At 29.6% G+C, this 23,583-nt stretch overlaps 1 protein-coding gene across 4 annotated transcripts in view; it reads left to right on the top strand.

Annotated features, from left to right (window-relative positions):
- The window catches only part of LOC107447594 (uncharacterized), a 140,431-nt gene that overhangs the window by 19,510 nt on the left and 97,338 nt on the right, over positions 1 to 23,583 (top strand). The window contains exon 1 of one of the 4 annotated variants that reach the window (XM_071184654.1): positions 21,959 to 22,136. The exons of the other annotated variants lie outside the window; for them this stretch is intronic. Coding sequence (XP_071040755.1) covers positions 22,100 to 22,136 — 37 coding nt within the window. The 5' untranslated portion in view covers positions 21,959 to 22,099. Of the gene's footprint in view, positions 1 to 21,958; positions 22,137 to 23,583 lie in introns of those variants that run through there. 4 annotated transcript variants of the gene reach the window in all.

Raw genomic sequence — 23,583 nt, 5'->3', positions numbered from 1 at the left:
CGTCATCACACTTTTCAACTGCGTTCAAGAGTAATATTAAACAGTGCGCATGCGTCGTCATTGCATGCGTTGCTATGGCGACCACTGCTGTTCGATAATTTTTTTCAGAATTCTTTTTTTCACTTTTAATTTTGTTATGAATTAAGTTGGCTAGATTATTTATAAGATATGAGACCAGAGAGATCTCATAAATACGTCTTGAGTTGTGAATAACAGAGAATTTCATAATTTGAAAGATATTTTTTTACCCACAAGGCTCAAAAATTAGAGAATAACCATTTTGCCAATGCAAGGGTCTGTCCAGACATTTTGCGAAGGGTCCTGTTTTTTTTTTTTTTTTAAATTGTGAAAAAACTATTCATAATTTGTGAATATAAAATAAGTCACATTCTTTCAACCAGGGCCCTGCTTTTGTGAATTTTTGCAAATAGGGTCCTGTTATTGCAAAAATTACTAAAAACCTTTTCAAGAAGTTTTTAAATTGTAAATAAATACAAGATTCTGCTCAACAATTGCTGCTACTAAATTAGAGATCCAAGATGCAAATATTTGGTATTTAGCCTATACTGTTCAACACAGAATATTAATTTCGGACGAATAATGAAAACAAAATCACTCACATTTTTAATAATTTGAATTGACATATTTTAAATAACACAACTTAGTAATATATCACGATTAATGTGTTACGCATTAAGTAAACTTAAACAATTCTTAAATTCATAATATTTCATATAAAAATTGCCAGAAATTAATTTTTATTTACATAATATTCTATTAATTTCTATTAATTAATTTTATGAATAAATTTAAATTGATCAATTATTTATTTATTAAAAAATATATATGATTTAATAAAAATAAGAATGCGCACACGATGTTTGTAAAAATAGAAATATTTTCTTAGAATACTACATGTGGAATTTAAACTTAGGGAAACTTAGTATGTCTCGAACCGCCCTTGCCAAGAAGGGTTTATTCGATTAACAAGACAATAATGAAGATAAACAAATTTGAGAAGGGTCCCATTAACAGACAAATTATTTTGTGAAGGATCCGTTAACACACCAAAATTTTTCTAAACAGAACCCTGAATGGGCAATTCAGAAATGAACAAAAAATTATTCATGATTTTCCAAGATTTTGGAATTTAAACACCAGCACTAGCAATTCATAAGTTATTAAAAAATCTATAATATATTTTGATTATATATCAGAACTGTAAAATAGGAATATGTCAGAGTATTTTTTTTAATTTTGTTCATTAATTTTTAAATTAGTCAAAAAAAGCAGAATTTATTTCTTCGGTGTTTGAGAAGCTGAGTAAAAGTTAAGAGTACGTAAAATTTTTTAATTTACTAGTTTTGCAAGCATTGCAATTTTCTTTCTATTCTTTTCTTCCTTTCTTTATTATTTTTTTTTATTTAAAATTGCCCTAGAATGAAAAAGATCTAACGTTAAGCATGCAATTTTAAATATACTGTTTCTTTTATATTTCATTTTATAACAGTCATTGAACAGCAGACCCAATTTTTGGATTTACGACTACTGTCTAATGTTCGACTCCGTAGCCTTGTAATTTTGAACCCAATCCAGAAGACAAGGGAATTCCTGGATCAAATATTGAGAGAAATTTATACCTTCGTTGAGTACTCTACGATGGAACTAACCCGCATTTGCGTTACATGGAGAGGAAAACCACAAAGATCTTCCATGGTTAGTCTGACGACAAAAGGACTCTAACCTATGATCCGTCTATCACTGAGGATATTTTACGTCAGCACTGTGATCGGTGCAAACCGGATGCGGAACTCGTATCAACCAGCCATTCCTGGGATTTGAATCAGGTTCGCCTCATTGGAAAGGGAACGCCTTATTGAAAAAAATAATTTCGAGAAATACTCTTTTAAAGTTTATCGATGCATACAATGGGACCGAGACCTCCTAGAAGAAAAAAGGTCTCAGCATGGATCAATTTGGTAGTCCAACGTAACGAGCATAGACTGTGCAGCGGGTGAAAAATAAGGAATATGTCACTACATTCGGGTTATTAAGCTGCGCAGTGGTGGTTAATNCTCAAAAATCGAGAAAAGTACACATGTTTTTCAAAATTCTATAACTTCGTCAAAACAAATCGAAACGATTTGAAATTTTGAGGGCTTACACAGAACGGTTCAAATAACTATTTTCCATTAACAGAAAGTACAAAAAATTTTTTTTGCAAGTTTGGCAAGTGTTCAAACTTAGCAACTTTTTTCACCATAGAAACAACCCATGATGAAAAGCTGGATTCAGATCGCAAAAAACAAAGTATTGCAATTTGATCATATGTAACTAAATGTAGAGGATTCACTTTAGAACATATCAAATTTGCATGCAATTTGACTGATTTTTCGCAGTTCTATAAACATTTGAATTTAGACCATTTTTTCGAACATTTCTAAATTTTCGCAAACTTTTGACCGGTAGTGTATGCTTAAATATAAAAGTATTGCATTTAAACTCGGGCAAATCGTGCAAATATTAAAACACTAAAGTGCGTAGAATAATTTTGTCTAATTATTATAATATAATAAATATTTTATATTTATATAATATATCGTTTAATTTATTTAATCGTCGAATTTATATTATACATCGCCTAATTCAACCAATTGATGCACGAACGTAAACAAGTGCAAGCAGTAACGTAATAACAATAAAGCTGTACAGTATCATCTGATAATTAAGATTTTACATAAAATCTCATTATGCGTCGAATAATTTGACCAGGGACTACTAAAGGATCAAATTTCTGGTTTATGGTAACCGGTGTTGAGGCCTTCTCTTTTCTAGGAAGTATTGACCGCGAGTGCAAAATTTGTAATTAATGTTTTTAGATTATTTTCCTGATCATCATAAACCTTAGTGTGCATCCCCCCCCCATCCCGAAATATCCAAACGACTTTTAAGCAAAAAATTAAACTAACAAAAAAGAACAACAATAAATCTGAAACATACTTTAACAAAGCGTGTTGTCATGTGCAACAAAAGGGGGATGTTTGACCGGAAGTTTCTTTCATAGACGGGGCGGAAGTACGTCAAAAGGATGGAAATACATAAGTTTTTGTTGATCTTAATTGTCGGAAACTGAAGCGCATTGTACCATTTGTTTGACTCTCCTTTTAATCTGCTACTCTTTGATTGAAGGTCAATCGTGAAAAAGCCTCATAACGATGCTACATTTTTTTTTTTCTACATGAGTCAATAAGGGTGTTGTCGAGGCAAATTTTTAGCCAGGAAAAGCTAATGATTTTTATGTTTATTATTTCCTTGTTTTGAAAATAAGGTGTGGAAGTGTTATAATGTAGAAAAGTTTCATTTTTAACCGCTACCCTTAATAATTTATTTGAAAAATAAAATGCAAAAAAAAATCAACATTTTTTTATTTTTTTATTTGTAAATACAAGGAACAAAAACGAATCCTAATACACAAATTTTAAGTTGAAGTTTTAATTTTTTTCATGTATAAAAAACATTTAATTTACTATCCTGAGTTATCAAGGAGAAAAGGAAAAAAATTTAAATATGAGTCTTAGTATGATAGTTTTTAAAACAAAGAACAACGCAAAGTGATACTTTCCAAACATCAGTGAAGTGGTAGGACATTATTTTACCCTTTTTTCTATATAATTCTGAAACCATCGTATATAACAGGGCTGTCCCGGGTCAGAATTCCGGTCACTGATCACCTGGCGGGCAGCAGTTTGAATAAGTTGAACAATAACCTCTTATACAATAACAATTAATAGTTGAATTATTAATTATAAAACAATAAAACAGAAGGATTATAAAACAATTTGCTTACATTTTAAAGGGAAAACAGAGGCTGATCAGCCTGAATAAGAAGTTGGCGGGCCGCACAGTATGTGTTGGCGGGACGCATGCGGCCCACGGGCTACCAGTTGGACAGCCCTGGTATACAAAATAGCACAAAACAGGTGTGCAGTCCCACAATCCAACAACAAAACGTGGCAAACTTCCAATCACAGCAGATTATTATTATTATTACTTTTTTTTGCTCCTGGCCGAGTAAAAACGTGATAAAAACAATACGTACTGACAAATTCTGCTACGCCCGAGTTATCTCGGGATAATAAAGGAAGCGGTTAACTGCATTTGGTTGAAATTTCTCTAATGCAAATCGACCCCCTGTGTACTTTGTCATTCTACCTTCATTTGACTTTATAAATAGAAACTCCTAATAAGCTAACAAAAAAAAAACAACATTAATTTGCATATAATTTTTTTATGAATTAAGTTAATTAAAATTTTTTTTTCGAATTATAATTTTTTAGGTATTATAATTTTGTTTGAGAAAATGTACTGCCCTGGAACAACTTCTAGTTCTGTATGCATAGGTTGAAAATAAATCCAATAAGCTGAATTACGGTTTAAAAATAAAAAAAAACTGTTATAAACTGTGAGAATGGTTGAGATAAATAAAATTCTTGAATTTAGTTTTTTTTTTATTCGGAAAGTTTTATGTATTATTTGTATATACATATTCTTTTTGTAATTTATTTAATATATTGTTAATGAGATTATAATATCTTTATATAAATTTTGAAAATTTTTGTTCATTGACATTTCTCGTTAATAATTTCATATACATAACTGAAATATTAAATGTATTGTGCATTAATGGTTTGATTTAAAACAGGTTTCAAAATTTTGTGTCGGTTAAAAAAATTGCTTGACCCACCGAACACCATTACAAAAAGACACACTAATTTATAATGCAATAAATTATTTAAATGTAGCAAGTATTTAAAATTTTCACTTTATTTTTTTTTAAAATTTTTACTATATTTAAACTATATTTCATCATTTTTCACTGGAAGTGTGAAAAATTAAACAGTAAAACTTTCAATGCTTTTAATTCATTTTGTGAATTTCATTTCTTTGGTAATTAATATAAATGAAATAATATGAAATATAGTTTTTTAATGACGCTGCATAGTTATTATTCTGCATTATTAAATTCATTTCATTTATAATTGCGTATTTTTTACTTGTCAGTTTACAATTACGCAAACAGCTGTAAGAATTTTAAAAATTTTCATACTTTTAAAATAGTATTCGGAATAAATCTACTTTTTTGAATTAAAATTATTTTAAGAAAAAAATTATTCTGTTTATCAAAATTAATGCAAAAACTCTGGAATTTTATTGAGTTGGCGTTATAAGAATATAATTATCAAATAGTTGAATCAATGAAAAAGTTTTTATTTTTGCAAGAAAATAATTCAAAGATTTTTTCTAAGTATGTTCTTCTTCTTTCTAAGTCCTTCTCAATAACCACCGCATTACCTAAAGTTTTAATTAATAGTTATTTAACATTGTCAGCAAATTTCATTTACATGTACAGTGCACAAAATAAAAATATATCACCCAGAATAACTTTCGTTTTAATGATTGGATTTTCACGTACTAAATGTTAATCATAATGGTTCCCGGGGATGATTTCAAATATGCTAATTAAATAGTGCTAATTATTATTTAAGTTACGAAATCAGACACAAAAACATACTCTCTCTGAATTGACATATATATATTTTTTTACATGTTTGGATTCCTGACCTTTAAAACAGGGGGGCTGGGTAGTATATAAAGTTTTGAAAATATTGGATCATAAATTAGGTGGGGGGTAAATTAGCTATATGTATATATTTGGCGATAGTCCCAAAAAACAGTCAAAGTCGCCGCCGTAAATTAATTTAAGATAACCCATAGACTAATTTAAGAGAGCAATATCTAATTTCACTTCATTGCTAAGCAACCAAATATTCGACCAATCAGACAATAAAATTCAATACTGGTTAAAAAAAAAAACTTCAACTTTCGAATACCATTAAAAAAAGATAAGCGATAGTAACATAATTTGTTTCATTTCAACGTTGCCTAGGTAAGGAGTGTGGATAAGATAAAATTTGTGTAGTTAATTATTTCAATTAGTCATTACACTGTTCAATATACCATTATTTTGTTGTTAAACATATTAATCCTCTTATGTAATTGGGTCAGTTCCCCTGCAAGGAGCCTTTGGAGATCGCTCCAAACTGTTTTGACGACGCCGTTCGAAAACAGACTTGAAACGTTTAATCGGTTTTCATTTTTAAGAAAGGGATCGTCTTTCTTTCTAGTTTCGTTTTAAGCAAACGATTTTGTTTAGAATTCAAATGTTTTGAAGAAAAAAAACTTTTCATTTTAATGCAAAATATTTTCTTATGTTGCACCGATAATATTTTTTTTTGTTGTTTTTTCACAAAAATAAAAATGTATATAAAACATACATTTAGAAAGTGAGAATTTTATTTGTGCATTTAAAACAGAACAATCAAATCACACTTAGTAGGAATGTTCCTTTAGTTAGTAAAAGTCGCGAACTGGATACTTGCACGTCAAGCAGAAGAAAAAGATCATAATATCCACACATGTGACCTATGACGTCAGCGCCAGCTGATCGCTTACAAGCAAAATGGTGTGTTAAAAGTTGAGCTAAGTTTCTCAACATAAGTTAGAATGTTAATTAACGTGAATTTAATTAAATATAGAGCCGTATCGAATAACAAATTTGTTGAAATATAATTATTTTTCGTCTTCGACTTTCACTTAACTTAGATTTATTATTTGTTTATGTATTTTATTGTAACCTGTTAAACACTGTTTAACAATTTTAATGTCTTTAAGAAAAGACATAAGTTGCAAAAATATAAGACTTTAAGTATTGCTTTGTACAAGGAAGAAATTGCATGGACTGATCCTATAGGAGCAGATTATCTCGAGGAGCAGCTTTTGAAACGCCATGGGATTAGGTTGAACTTTCCCCGCAGCGACACCTGTCAGCTGAGTTCCCGAAGTGCAACTGTATTCAACAAAAAGTAATGGCAACGTGGGAGTGAGGGACTCCTTTTCCCCCTTTTTCGAGAAGATTCATTCGATTTCTTTGTGGGCCCCCTGATGTACGTCTGTGCATCAGGGAGGCGTGGAGTCTGATTTTTAGAAGAAATTGATGACGATTTTTTGAGCATGAGACAAATCCATTTACATCTCTAAAATTGTTCTATAATTTTTAATTTGTGGCCTGTGTGGCTGTAGATAGTGATGTTTTGCATTTATACGTTTTTTAATTTTTTTAAAAAAAAGAGTGCTGTCTAACAAATAAAATGTGGTGAGTTTACAAATTTCTGTATTTTTGTTTTATCTGTCTCATGTGTTTTTTAACTCTAGGCAATCCATTCCTTTTCAGCTATTTATTTTTCTTTCAGGTTATTGCGACAACGCAAATCTTTTTAAATTATACTTTTGGCCATGTTTCGAATTAAGATGATACGTATCCGTTTACAGGATATTGTTATTCTAGTAATTTGTAATTGTTTATTCTAAATTAATTCTTAATGGTTCATTCTAAATTAATCATTTAATCTTTGGTTTTATTTATTAAACCTTTTTCCCTAAGCCATTAAGAACACACGTTATTATAACCATGATAGACTTTTTCTTTGTGTACCAGGCAACTTCGATACATAATTAGTTTGTTTATGTTCTACATTGCTTCGTCCCTGTTTTAAGTAAAAAATATATAGTGAAAGAATTTAAATCTTTGTGAAAGAATCTGGAATTAATCATTTAAGAGAATTGATACTTGATGGGTTTGGCTTACTCGAAATAGAATGGAAAGAACAATTACTAATGTAAACAAATGCCATGTTTCAAGAACCGAGCAGGATCGAGAGGTACTTGCAAGTATCCCATTGTATTTTATTATTCTTTAAGTTCTTAACTTGTTCATTGTAGTTAAATTTTCTAAAAAAAATATTTGAAATATTGATTAAAGAATTATTATTAAATAAAAAATAATAGAGAGATTTCCGTACCGTGATCTGTGGCAGAACAGAAAGGGACCAACTCGAAAGGTATAACTCGTAGCCACCCAAGGGCGAACCTGTACATTTTTTTTTTTTTTTAATTTGCAAGTTTACAATCTATTTGGCACCTTGGCGATTGTAGATGGCGCGGCAAATCGCGATACGGAAACATCCCCAAAATAATGATGCCATAAGAAAATTATGGCTTGTATCAATCGAATATTCATCAGTCTTATGATTAACAACTGTAAACGATAAACTTCTCAAAACTTGAAGAAATTTTGCTCCAAAAACTCCAGGCTTTGGAACAAACCTAATTTCTTGGTGAAAATATTGACTATTTTCACCAAGAAATTAGGTTTGTAGTATGTAGGTAATGGTATTCGAAAAGTTGAAGACTTTTTTTTTTTTAACCAGTATTGAAATTAGGCAAGAGAAAATATTATTGTTTGCTTGTAATTATTTCATATTTTCTCAGTTAATAATATAACTATGCTACAAATTCCATTAAAACCATTTTCGCATGTTGTTTCACTCCTGATGAATCTCATTCTTTCTACAGGGCATTATTTTTGGACAAAAAAAACATTAATTTAAAATTTTTTTTATGAGTTCTTGAAATGATATTAAGTTTAGATTATTTTAGAGATAAATTCAAGATGAAAATATTCTCCCTCATAGCAGTGAAACTGGTGCTTTTCAGCAATTAATCCAGACTACTGCACACAAAGAACTTTTTGTAAAATAGATTTCATAGGAATAATAAGTTACGTTCTAAAGTGTCATGTTATTTTCATAAATACATTTAAGTTTTTAAAAAAAACTTTTATTAAAAATACTTTCATTCAAAAACAAAAAAGAAAATTAAACTAGATTCTATACAAATGCATCCAAGCATTTAAACTAATAGAAAATATGGAAAAGGAAATATATGAAAGAAAAAAAAATGGAATCTTTGAGGTATTGTGTTATCTTTGAGGTATTTTATCTTCCATTATGGTGACTCTGGGCAAAGTCAGTTTTTGTTTTGACTACAGAAAGGCATGCAAGCAAGACAGTGTGTCCTATGAAGAAGTACTGTTCTTTGCTGACATTCTTATTTTAGAAATTTCGTTTGGTTTTTATTTAAGTTCAGCGATATTAATTTAAATAGTGTAATATGAAAAAGGCTCATAACATATGCCATCAGCCCATTCTTATCATCTACGTTTGAATTGTTTAAAAAAATGATTGCAGTTTTGTTATTTTTTTGTTAAATATGATAAAGCCTTAATTTTTAAAATTATTATGTTATTGTGTCACTTTAGAAAAATTCTCTTCTATTTTCTCCACTTTAAAAATTGGAAAAATGATCTTAATCAATGTTTTTTTTTTTTACTGAAATAATTAAAATCGTTGATTTTTTTAAAAAAATGTCTAGTGATTGAATAGAATGATATTATTTATTAGAAATAAATCATTAACATTTATAAGTAAATGATTCTTGCATGAAACATACTTTTTAGTAATCAGTGAAAAATTTATTTAATTTTAAATTAATTTAATTATCTGAAAATAATTTATATTTGTGGAATGTTGGCGAGCATATAGGATCCAAACTTAACATAAATGTAAATAATTACTTTTTTACAGATTATTTATTGACATTTTAGTTTCATCAACTCATTTTTGAATGTCCGATAGCTGCTAATAAACATATAAGGTTTAACGAAACACAACGCTACTTTTATAGAACGACGATAATTGCTATTTTTATTTTGGCTACCTTTTTAGAATAATTTTTTCCAGGGCTGCGGCTTCCGGCTCGAACTGACCACATTGTTGTCATAAAATAGCCTCCGTGGTTGATGGATCATTGGTTAGAATCCTCTTCTTGCCATCGGGCTAACCGTGGGAGGTTTTCGTGTTTTTTTTTACATGAAATGTAAATGCGGGTAGTTCCATCAAAAAAGTTCCCCACGATGACTAGTTTGTCCCAATGCCTGATACAAACAGTAGTTCTCTTGTCTTTTAAGTAGGGTTCAAAATTACATGTCTACGGAGTTGAACAATGATAATCGTAAACTCAGAATTGAGTCAGCCGCTCAACGCCAATTTGGTATAATATAAAAAAACACAACTACTTCCACTTAGTAGGCATAACATTTACCATGACGCAATGCTAAATTCTATGCCACTATCCACATAAATGCCACTATGCACATAAATCAATTATTAATCAAAAATCGAATATCAATTACTTTTCTTTATAATGCAATAAAATCTGGCGAGCAGCTATTTAAACGATCAAACACTTCGTTTGTTTATTTGTGGCTTGAAGTTAGGCTCGCAGAAAATGCCGTTCATGGGTTAAATTTAGTAGGAATAACACAACCTGTGACGTAGGCTATAGTATACCCAATTATAAAATAAGAATAAAATCACTGTTGCCAGATACAACTTTTTAAAAAAATTACTACTCACAATTGAAGTGCCCTCTAGGGACAAATTACAACAGTAGTTGAAATGTAAGAGTGGTTATTTGTGCGTCGGTTTTTTTTCCTTTCTTTTTTTTTTTTCTCTAAAAAAAAAGCTTGTGTTTTGCGGTTTGATTTAAAATTATTTTTCTCCTTTAAACACATTAAAGGAGGGAGGATGAAGATTGGACGGTGTCCATCGAGGTGGAAATAATGACTTAAGTTGCACACTTTATGAGAAAAGTTAAAACTATAAAGTTTGAAATATTATTCATTCCAGTGAAAACTTTTTCGAAACTCATCAAAGCAAAAATGAGATTTTTACTCATGAACTTTTCACATTTTGATAAATTACAAAAAATTTATGTATACGATGATTTTGTCAATTCTTCTTTGAATTTGTTTAAGCAAATCTTCCAGATTTTAATTCGAAATTTCATTATAAAAGATAGCATTATTTATTACAAAAAATATCATTTTATTAAAAAGAATTTAGTGTTTTAATTATAAAAATGAAATGAATTTTTAGATAATATTATGATTTCATAATTATTAGGTATCAGAATAAAAATTGAAACTGCATCACCTGATACAATTGATACCATTTGAAAGAAAACTAAATAAAATATATCAGCAAAACACTTATTGCCTCTATTAAAATCAACTAAAACAGTATTAAAAGACTGACAAAAAAAAGGATTATTACTAAAGAGTTATAAGAGCCCTGGAGTATTGGAAAATTTTAAGCTTCAGAAAAAACGCAACTCGGGAGTGCTCCAGGTCACAGCTTTCTAAATCGGACATCAATAAAAGCTCTAATATTATACAATGCATGCTTTTTCGCCAAGAGCAGACATATCTCGCCAAAACTTGGAGCTGAATTAGGCTGACGACTAGATGGATTTTGTACTTTCCTTTTCAATATTCTGGTTGTAAATTAAATGGATGAACTTTTTTAATTGCCTACTTTAATGTCATAGTTATAAAATTGTATTAAAATAGTGGAAGCAAGCTAGATCATTATTCAAATTTTTTTTCGGGGGGTGGGATAATCGACTTCAGTTTTAAATTTGCAGCGTTTAATAATTATAACTCTGACTAATAATTATAAAGCTCTGACCTTAATTTATCAAAAACGTACGGGTAAAAATAAGAAAGGGATTTAACAACGTTTCGTATGCATTTAAGAACAACAAATTAAAATTTGTTAAAACAACGTTTTAACGTTTGGTCTGACAAAATATTATATTTGGTGATAAAAATCTTCCTGCAGCTATAATGATACCAATAAAACAATCTTCAGCACCACCAGGCGTAGTGTTACAAAAAGAGATTTTAGTGCATTGGCTGGTTGGAAAGTGGTCAAAATTTCGATTACAAAATTTTCCTATCATAGATTCGAATGTGATTTAATGAAAACTCTATTAAAAGTAATAGAAACGCTTTCATTAAATTTGGCATTTTAATTATGAAAATAGTTTTTTTCTCTCTTAAATAATTATATTTTCATCGGCATTTTGATTAGCAAAAATGATTTAATTTAATTTCAAAATTGATTACTTTATTTGATTATTTTTCCGCCGGGTCGCGTATTTGAGAATGATCTTGTGCTGAGCCGTGACGGCAGAGGGGATGGAGCGTTCGCTTTTCAATGAGGTGAACCGGGTTCGAATCACAGCGACGGCTGGTCGACACGAATTACGCATCTGGCTTCCAGCGACCACAGTGCTGACTTGAAATATCTTCAGTGGTAGAAGGATCTTGGGTTAGAGGCCCCTTGGCGTCAGGCTAACCGTGGGAGGCTCTCGTGGTCTTCCTCTCCATGGAATGCAAATATGGCTTTGCTCCATCAAAATATCCTTCACGCAGGCAAATTTCTCCCAATACTTGACACATGAGTTCCCTTGTCTTCTGGATTGGGTTCAAAATGACAAGGCTACGGAGTTGAACATTAGCAGTCGTAAACCCAAAATTTGGGTCGGCTGTTCAACAAAGGATATAAAATAAAATTAAGTCACCTTGCGTTGCCATCCCTTGGCGAGTCTTTGAAGCTTGGCGATAAAAACGTTTCTTCGCATGCGCTAAATTAACTTAAAGAAATTGCCTGAACAGTGGCAGATATTTCGGGCAACCGTGATTTCTATATCACACGAGGATTTTTTGAGCAATTTTTGGAGAAATTGCCTTTAGAGTTGCGGATAGAGTGCAGGTTACACTTACAGTTGCACTCATTTTCTCTAGTGTGATAGAGGCTTCAGCATCTATTCAGGAAGTTAAGAACTATCTACATATGCAGGGTCTGCGCTAAGCATTCGCAACCTCGCCAAATGCAACAAAAATCGTAAATTCGGGTAAAAATATTGTGTTTTGACGAAAGTATTCCCGATTAATTTTTTCTACCGAAAAGAAAAATAAATATATTTCCTTCAATCCTGGAAAAAAAAGATCAAAGGTAATTTCTATTGCTCTAATCCTGTATTTTGTATTAGACTACAGTTATTTTCGTTAGATACGTCGCATAACAGATAAGCCCAGATAACGGGGATAAGCAATAAGAGAGATTATGTATGCAGGAGACAAACTACTGTAAAATAAGATCCGTAAGATAAGTTGTCGAATCACGTGATGAAATTTTTTCCTGCAATAAAACAGATTGATATCAATATGTATATTATCATCTTAATATTTTTGCAGAAAATATGTTTCTTCTTGACAATAACATAATGTTCTCTGAGGTTTATATATATATATATATATTACTGCTTTAGTTTAAGAAGTTATCAAAAATTAACCCCCAACCTGTTACTATTTCTTTTCCTCAAAGATGATAAAACAACATCTCCTCTTCCATTTATTGCTCCTTTACTCCAGCCCAATTGCAAAAGGATTCATGTTTTCAATTTGCAGTTAATAAAATATTTCAATTTATAGTAAGCTTTTTTTTTTGACTTAGTTATTTTTTAATCTAGAAGTATCAATCATAAAAAAAAAAAAAATTGCTAAGACTTGCCAGTGGCAAAGAAATTGGAAATTTGGCTAATACTTTTGATATTTGGCTAATTTACAAGTTTATAAATTGAAGGGCTTAGCACGGGCCCTCAGTGTAATGCAGTACGTTTAAAATAAATACAGACAGGAAGTATACAAAATATCTAATGAATAAAAACCCATTACATGTATGTTTAAATATTGCATATAAACGAGTGCGAAACATGTAATTATTAAAAAACTACAATGCGTCTAATAATTTGATCTAATAATTACAATATAATACTTGATAGAATAAATATTCTATATTTATATAATATATCGTAAAATTTATATTATATATCGCCTAATTTAACCAATTGGTACCGGAACGTAAACAAGTGCAAACCAGTTTCAGTCACATAAAAACAATAAAGCTGTATAGTATCACCTGATAATTAAGATTTTTACATAGAATCTTATAGTGCGTCTAACAATTTGACCCGGGACTGTATGTATAAAACATTTGATTAGGTGGTTTTATAATTGAATTTTCAAATTGAAGAAGCCGAAAATTTCAGAAAATAATAATTCGTTTACAAAGTAGGTAATGAATTTTGAACAAATCAATTGTTTACAATCATAATTCTAATACATAAAGGTAACTATACTATGTTTTGCTCTTTAATAATTAGTTGATTTGACAAATAATATATACTACGCATTTTACTTTCTACATATACCATGTTAGAATGTTTGTTTCATTTTCATCAATTCGTAAAAGTATTAATTTACATTATTAGCTAGCACACGAACTTCAAAACAACAAATCGGAAATAGGATTATTTATTTATTTATTCATCTAGTAATTTGTTATTGAATTCCAGCTTGGTTCTATTTTTAAGAGAATAAAATTTAGGCTGATAGAGTATCTTTAGTTTTTATTTAAATATTTTTATTTTTAATATCTATGATTATTAAATCTAATTATGTAGAAATTTGCGGTTGTCATGGAAATATTTATCGAATTCAGTTTTGAAATTTAACGCATGGATGCCTTGTATATACAGTTTACGTATGCTTGCTTTCGGTTATAATACTTTTTTTTATGATTATTTAATTTATAATAGTGCGATGAATTAAGTAAATGTAGCAAGTACTTAATTTATACTTTATTAAAATTAGGTTTTATCATTTTTATCAGGAAGAGTGAAAAATTAAATGGTAAAGCTTTCAAATCTCTTAATTCATTTTGTGAATTTCATTCCTTTGATAATTAATATAAGCGAAATAATAAGAAATAATATTTTTAAAATAAGGCTGCATAGTTATTATTCTACAATATTTAATTCATTTCATTTATAATTGTGTGTTTCTTACTTGTCAATTTGTCAGTTGTAAGAATTTTAAGAGTTTTTATACTTTAAAATAGCATTCTGAGTAAAACTACATTTTGAATTACAATTATTTTCAAGAAAAAATTATTCTGTTTATCAAAATTAATGCAAAAACTCTAGAATTTATTGAGTTGGCGTTATAAGAATAAAATTATCAAATACTAGAAACAATGAAAATTTTTTTTCATGTTTGAAGGAAATTAATTTAAAGAAATTTGCTAAGTATATTCTTTCTTAATAATCACCACATTACCTAAAGTTTTAATTTGTAGTTATTCATTTAACGTTGTCAGCAAATTTTATTTACATATATACAAGGAGCAAAATAAAAATAAAAAGCTATCCTCCTAAATAACTTTCGTTTTAATGATTGGATTTTCACGTACTGAGTGTCAATAATAATGGTTCTTGGGGTGATTTCAAATATGCTAATTAATTAGTGCTAACTATTAATTAAGTTCGGGAAACAGACATGAAAATGTACTTTCTCTGAATAAACATATATTATTTTTTGCATATTTGGATTCCTGATCTTTAAAACAGCGGAGGGGAGGGGTAGATAAAATTTCGAAAGCATTGGATCATAAATTTGGGGGCTATGAAGCTATATTTGGCGATAGTCCTAAAACATATTCAAGCAAAGTCGCCGTCGCAAATGAATAACTTATGATAACCCATAGACCTAATTCAAAAGAGCAATACCTAATTTTACTCCGTTCTAAGCAAATAAATTACAGCCAATCAGACAGTTAAAAAATACAAAAATGTTCTGTGATTGCTCAGAGAATATTTATTAATAGTTAATAGAAAATATCTCAGAGTTTCTAAGCAATAGACATTTTTTTGAGCTAATTTCTGCCCAAAAAGCAAAGATTTTTTTCTCTTTGATCTCCTTTGAAAGGAACTTTTTTTTAAAAATCAATTTATAAATTATTTTTGATTTTCCAAGCTTTAAGAATTTGAACACATGAACTTCTTCTCTGACATGACTTGTGTTTTTTTGTTGTTTTTACTTTATTTATAGGAGGATTTCGTACAAAAATAAAATTTACATAGCTTATTATAATTATATACAGAATTTTAGGGATAATCATTTTTACAGCTTTGATCGAGTCTTCACGGCAGGAAAGTTCGAACTAGCTAAAAAAGAAGAAAAGAAAATTCTTAAATATTTAGTGGGTATGGTAATACTACTGCATATTCACAAGGTTTTAACCGAAGAAACTTTTGAATGTTAAGCGGCATTTTATAAATGAAATAAGTTATGTTTAAGAATAACATGTTGAAATAATATGTTGTGTATTGTTGGATTCATTCTTTCAGAAATCTCTTCGTTCTGCCAAATATTTAGGTTACATGGTTTTCTTTGGGGTAAAGATGTGCAAATCCTGATGTTTAAATACATTCTGAAACTTATTTTCGCAAATTCACCATGAAATCTCACACACGTTCTTCAATTACAATCAGCTACATTAATCACCAAACACCGCTATGATTTCTTCTTATTTTTTTTTACAAATTTCTGATTCGATACTCTTCTTTGAAACAGAGTTCGTAAAGTCCTTCCTCAAGATATTGAAATGGTGGCAACAAAGTTTAAACGATAAAATATTCAATTTCATTAACTCAAAATATCTGGTTTCAAAATTTTAATTTTCAAGTTAAAGATAATTTCATAGTTACAACATTGATGCTACGGTTCTCTTACTTTTTTAAGGATCCCATGAACCCTGTTAAAATATTAAATTGCAGATGTTTACTTCTACTAGCATAAAATTATTATCAAAATAATGATTAAGACATAAATGTAAAACTGTATAATTAATAATAAAAACTACACTGCTTTCAAAAAATTTAAAGATGGAAATGAAAGTCGACATGTTTCGAGCATTCAAAAATAGATGCCCATTCTCAAGACTCGAATGACTTGTGACGTTAATTTTGGACGTTCGAAACATGTCTACTTTTATTATCTATTATTTTTTAAATCAATGAAGTTTTTATCTTTTCGATTCAGTTTCTTGGGATTATTCATTTAATAATGCATTATATTAAATTACTTCACGCGATATTAAAATAAGTTTCACGTAGGGTAAATGCATAGGTTCTTAGATTGAAAAAAATAATGAGTCACTATTTTCGAAAAATAAAATCAATGCAGTACAATTTTTTTTCTGCTAACCTTAATAACATTTTTAAGGACGCAAAAAAAGTCAAATGATAAATGGAATGTCCCCTAGCACCAGGAATCAAAATTAAATAGTTACAAGTACAGCTATTTCAAACAAGTTAATGTTTTCGTCCAACTCGAAATTGTTTGAAAATGTGCATTTTATATTATATCGACTTCCAAATTTATTCTAGATATATTTTAGTGTATATTTTAGGCGTACTTCGATAGAGTTTATTTTTACACCCTTATTTACTTCCATTTACATCCTTATATTAAATAAATTATTCCATCTTTATGAAATGTATTTGTAGCATAATAGTAAACGGATTGTCCATCGCATATCCTTAACCTTAATACCACTGCCAACAAATTAATGGAATTTTATAATAGTTAAATTGTTTCTCGCTTTAGTTTTCAAGGAATAATATGTTTCGTCCGAGCAGATTTCCATTCAGGAAATAGCGAAACTATTGAGTAGTTTCGTTGGGGCAATATCATTCTTATCCTCTTATGACGAAATGTAGGATAAATTAGTAATCGTGGTTTCTGTAAAAAGTAAAACCTTCTCGCTGCGTATTTTTCTTTTTAAATCAAATATAAGTTCGAAAATTGCGTATTTTTTCTTACATTTTTCAAATAAGATGATTCTAAAATTGGCACGGCTTTGAAATCTTTCTACAAATTTCAGTTTTTAGTATTTGCTGTTTAACAAAATAAAGCATTTTCCTGATAACAAATTATGCTATAATAATACCTCGTAAATTGTGCTTAAGTTGAAAAATAATTTTAATAAAAGTAAATTTTTGCGGCATCTTTTTTTTTTTTAAAGAGCAGATTCCTTAAAGTTAACGGTGTGAAATATAAGTTTAAACATCAAAAGTTCCTCCGAAAAAGTAGTTCCTTAGAAATTAAATTTCATAAAAGTCAGATATTTAAATGAATATAATGCTTAGAATATAATGTTGATGAATTAGGATATAATGTTACATGATAAAATACAAAATTTGAGCAAAATCAGTGGAGCAGCTCCTCAGAAAATAAATTTCAAAAAACTCAGATATTTAAAAAAATTCTCAGGAAATATTCAGCCGATTATGTTTAAATTTTGTATTTTGCTATGTAAAATTGAGTTCTTTAAAATGATTAAAAAATTTGTATACCTTTCAATTTTTTTGAACCTTTATTAAATAAAGTAATAAATGTTTACTATAAGCTATTTTTTTTTAATGGAATTATACATAAAATAACTTTTCTCCTTCAACGCATATTTTTGCAATGATTCTAGTAAGAATAAAGGATAGTAGTAGCTCACGCGGTCATGAATCGAAACGAAAAAATCGATAACAGTCCTCTTCCACTTTGCCCCCCCCCCTCTCCACATCTCTTAGTCTGATGCTCTAAGTTTAACGACAAAGGATGCTAATGATTCGGCCACTCCAAAAAGTTCGAGAGATGCTCACAAAAACATTCCAAAGGAATAATATTCTTTTATTTATTTACTTTTTATCTTAATTTTTTTTCTCTTCAGAGGTTTTTTTTCTTCTTTTCTTAAAGTGCATTCTTACCTGGTGATGGAAGTAACGAAAACTTGCCAATCAGAAATATTTACATCCAATTGAACGACATTTTATTGAGCTAATGTTTCGAATTCTATCTGCCACTGTTCTTAGAATTCTTTTTGTTTCCATAGGGCTGAATACCACGTTTTCTAGATTTTTTTTTTTAATAAAAAAAGTGCCGATGAATCAACTAGTTAAATCTAGAATTTAGTCTATTCACGTTTCTGGTGTTTTTCTTCATTTTTTTTTAATTTTTAACTATTTTTTGATCATGGATTATCATTGGTCATTTTTAGTAAGGGGTCGTTTAAGTATTACGTAAGCATATTTTCAGTAATTTTGAACTGGCCCTCCCCACTTGTCAGCGAAAAGAAGTACATCACATACCACTTCCCTTGCTTACGAAAGCAAACCTGTACCCCCCCCCCCCTATTTTTTTCCCTTTAATTTTGACCGTAAAAATCTCTATTGAAGTAAAAGATGCAACAAAATTTACGATTGAATTCCTTTTAAAAATGTTGAGCGAAATATTCTTTGTGTTCAAAGTGCTTCGAAAATTTTTTTTTTACACTTCCCTCAATTCAATTTTTATTCCAGATTTGAAATCTGCATGCGGGAAATTTTCTTTGTTACATTTTTATTTTGCTTATTAAGAATATTTTAAAGTTAACGGGATTTTAATATCTTACATAACCATTGTTCATACCCCTTCTTTTTGTCATCAAAAATAAGCAAACCAGAAATTACGTCATATTTGAATGACCCCTAGAAGGGTGTTAATAACATTTCTCAATGTTAATAATAATAGTTTCAAAAACTCAACAGATGGCGCTCTGCACGAGCTTTGCTTCTACGTGAAATAGATCAGAAGTTATGATGATTTAAAAAAAAAAAAAAAAAAACTTCGATTTTGATTTTGAGCAACCGGAAGTATAAAATTAAAACCGGAAGCAAGCCTTTTTCGCTAGTTTCGTTTTCGAATTTAAACCTTAAACATAAAATAAGTTTTAAAAATATAAAAAATACAAATCTGTCAACCACATTTCTTTATTTGTGCAATGTTATGTTCTAAAATTTTGATCCAAATGGTTAAAAAGTAGTAGCAGAGAAATACAGAACTATTTTAGATTGACCATAATGATAGTGCATAGATGCGTTATTATATTTTCACTAACCTAACTTAACTAGTTTGAAAGTAAATTTTCAAGATGCTAATAGAAAAATTGTTATCAATCTTTATTTTTCAAACGCAATAAGAAATAACGCTCGATTTTTTTTAGAATTTATATGGTTTTTTTCCCCTCAAAAACTGAAAGCAACTAAGTGGAGCTGTCTGTATTTTCCAATTTTTAGTACTTAGAATTTTTTTTGGTGCTTAAATTTTTTAGAATTTATTTTGATTTTTACCCACTGACAATATGATGAGTACACAATTTATTTCTGTTGCCTAGCAATGGCACACAGTTTTTCTTTAAATACTAAATTTTTTTCTCTAAACACCATAGAGTGTTTTTTATTAGTGGAATGCGCAGAGAAATATATAAAAAATTCCCACTCCATTGTTAAACCACATAAAAATGGCGATACGTTTTCTTCGATGCGCAACAAAATACCAACGCTCGCCCGGCTTAGGGCAGTGATACAACAAAAATCTTAAATGATAGTTGAATTGATGAGTTAATAGTTTTCTTTTTCTTAGTTTTGCCAACCCATTGGCAAAATGAGTACTGTTTTGGGTTTGATGGCGTGCGCACTTTATTTTGACGTCATCACACTTTTCAACTGTGTTCAAGAGTAATAGTAAACAATGCGCACTCGTCTTCATTGCATGCGGCTATGGCAACCGCTGCTGTTTGATAATTTTTATTAAAATTCTTTTTTCACTTTTAATTTCGTTATGCATTAAGTTGGTGAGATTAATTTTGAGATATGGGACCATAGAGATCCCATAAACACTTGTTATGCTGTGAATAAAAGAGAATTTCATCATTTGAACGATATTTTTGTTTTTATTGTTTTAATTAGGAATTCTAACCTACAGTTCAAGCTGGATCGTTTTCAATACTAATTCAGGTGAATATCGTAAATAAAGAGTGTAAAAAAAATTAGACAGCAACCATTTTGCCAATGGGGCTTTGCTTTTCGGCGGTCACATTTTTTTGTTATTATTTTCTTTTATGATCTAAATTTATTTAATACAAATTTCAAAAACAGACTGAAATTTTTCCCCTCTCTTAAGTTGACGAAATACAATCTCGATAAAGCTGGATATTTTTAAAATGCAGGTAACATTAACTTTCCTCTCTAAATTACTGATTGAAGAATTGTATTGTTGAGAAAGTATAAATACTTGCTTATTTTAATTGAGTCTTGTCTTTGAAAAATACCGTTGAATAGTGAAGACTTTCTGGAATCCAATTATTTTCTCCGACAGTTTTGGCAATTAATGTGTGCCACACCCTAAAAATCTTTTAAATTAATTTCAGAGCTTTTAATTTTTTTAGCACTATGATTTAAGAACATTTCAGAGATAGATGCATGCATTAGAATTTTCAGATGGCATTTATATATTTCAAGTTAAAAGAAGAAAAATACACACTCTGCGATTTATTAAAAAAAATAACAATAGCAAATCTCTGACCAAAAAATTACGGAATTTTAAATCCTTGAACATGCATTTTTTTTTTTTAAAGCAGCCTATACAATACTAAAGTTAGAATTCTGAACACACTTGATGTGCATTTTTAGGAATTGCGCGCACACAAATATACTTTTGTGTAAAATAATTATTTTTTTATTAAGTATTTTTTTTAAAAATCTAATTTATTGATAAAAGCATTCGTTCTTTTTTTCTTTAAAAATTAAGTGAATTAGTTAAAATAAAGAATGAAAAATCATGATGTCATGATGTATATTTTAATTACCTAAAATAAATAAAAAATAAAAATTGATAATTTTATTCTTATTCTTTTGTTAGCTTGCATTCCGAAGGACACTTTCCCTGAATTTTTTTTTGTAAGCTGTAAAACAAACATAAAATATACTGGGGACATGAAAATGACTGTTTTTGTGAGAATGACCCATATATAANATATATATATATATATATATATATATATATATATATATATATATATATATATATATATGGGAGATTTCTCCCTCTTTTGCTTACGAAGAATGTTATTGTTTTGAGTAAAAGTGAGAAATAACTTAATTGAAATTTTGAAGAAAGCAGTTCACCCCCAAATAAAGATGGTTTTTTCAGCCTGTCAACTCTGTAGCGGCATTTTTTTTCGAGTTTCAGAGCGGCTCACGTTGTATTTTTTTACTACAAGTTTAATATTATTGAATGTTGAAAAAGTTTCTTCCGTTGAACTGCCTGGATAGTTTTGATACACCTTCTTAATTTCACGTTTTTAAATATTATAGTGTCTTCGCAGCAAAATGTAACAAAAAGCAACAACCTAAAATAGATTACGATTTTTGATTATAGAGAAACATATTCAACAATTTGAAAAAGCATTACAAAATGAAGAAATTTAATATTGCTTGTCATTTTGATGTATATTTCTGCATGAACATTCTGTTTTAGACTATTTTTAATTATAATATTCCTATTTTCTTTTAGGTAAGAATGTCTAGAATTAAAACAGGATTTGTTATTAAAAATGGTAAATATGTTTAACATTAATATATTTATTGCTAAAATTCTGAAATTGCTTGTCATTTTCAAAATAATGCATTTTTATGTTTCACGAGGCAACTGTATAAACAGTATTTTTTTTAAATGGTATTTATTGGTTTTGAGGGAAAAAAACTATTTTAGCTTTAAACACTTGTGTACACACAGGGTGTCGAAAAAGTATGCTAACATACTCTAAGGGAGACGCTTTAAATGTCTCTTAACAAGTCAGGATTGCGACTTTCATCCATAATATGTTATGAGGTTTGCAAAAAAAAAAAATTTGGGCACCATTTAGTTTTGGACTCTCTTATAACGAACCGCAATATTTGTTTTTATAACCGTTGTTGAACAGCCGACCCAATTTTGGGTTTACGGCCACCAATGTTCAACTCCATATCCCTGTAATTTTGAACCCATTCCAGGAAACAAGGGAACTCCTGGATCAAGTATTGGGAGAACTTAGACTTCGTAGAAGACTTTTTTGATGGAACTAACCCGCACTTGCGTGACATAGAGAGGAAGACCACGAGAACCTCCCATGTTTAGCCTGACGGCAAGGGGACTCTAATCCATGATCCGTCTACCACTTGGGATATTTTTTGTCAGCACTATCAGGGGTCTGTCCAGGCCGAATTTACTACAGTTTAACGGTACCTTCACAAATTTAATTTTAGAAAAAACGGTAGTTTCGCAAATTCAACTTCAGGAAAAACGGTAATTTAACACAATAGTTTTTCTTAAAATTTTATTTTTGTATCTTTAAGAAACGATAAATCTATATTTTTACTATGTTTCTGTGTTGATTTTTTCATATAATTTTTTAAGTTTTGACAAATTATGTCTAAATTTTCACAAAATAGGTACCTCTCAGAAAAACCTAGACAGACACCTGATATGGTCGGTGCGAGCCGGATGCGGAATTCGTATCGACTAGCCATCGCTGGGATTCGAACCCGGTTCACCTCATTTGAAGGCGAACTCTCTGTTCCCTGAGCCTTGCGGCTCAGCAATATTTATTTGCGAGAAACGAGTTCATGAAAAAAATGTTTTTTCATACACACGTACTAAATATTGCCGATTTCTCTGGGAAGTCCTGGTTCCGGTTAAATCAGTATCTGTTATAAACAAGTTCGACTATAATGTTTCCATATTTTAAAACTTTAAAATACATCTCCAGGTTTATTTGTTAATAATGAAACACCGTGAAATGACGATATTCCTATTACCAAAGAGATATTCAGGGCATTCACTGTTACTAACTGCAATCTAAAATTTCTTTTTGTTATAAATGGTTAGCCCCCTCTTGTATATCCAAAGTAATCTCTTCTTGGCTTCTTATTGATCTTAAGAAGAAAAAAAAATAAAAACAAACAGAAAGTATAGAAATGAATTTTAAGCGGCGGAGAGATAAATGCCCTAAGCCTGTAATTTAT

This window comes from Parasteatoda tepidariorum, chromosome 8, assembly GCF_043381705.1.
Source record: "Parasteatoda tepidariorum isolate YZ-2023 chromosome 8, CAS_Ptep_4.0, whole genome shotgun sequence".
Classification (NCBI taxonomy): domain Eukaryota; kingdom Metazoa; phylum Arthropoda; class Arachnida; order Araneae; family Theridiidae; genus Parasteatoda; species Parasteatoda tepidariorum.
The sequence above is the reverse complement of the archived record's forward strand: the minus strand, read 5'-3'. Positions and strand labels throughout refer to the sequence as shown.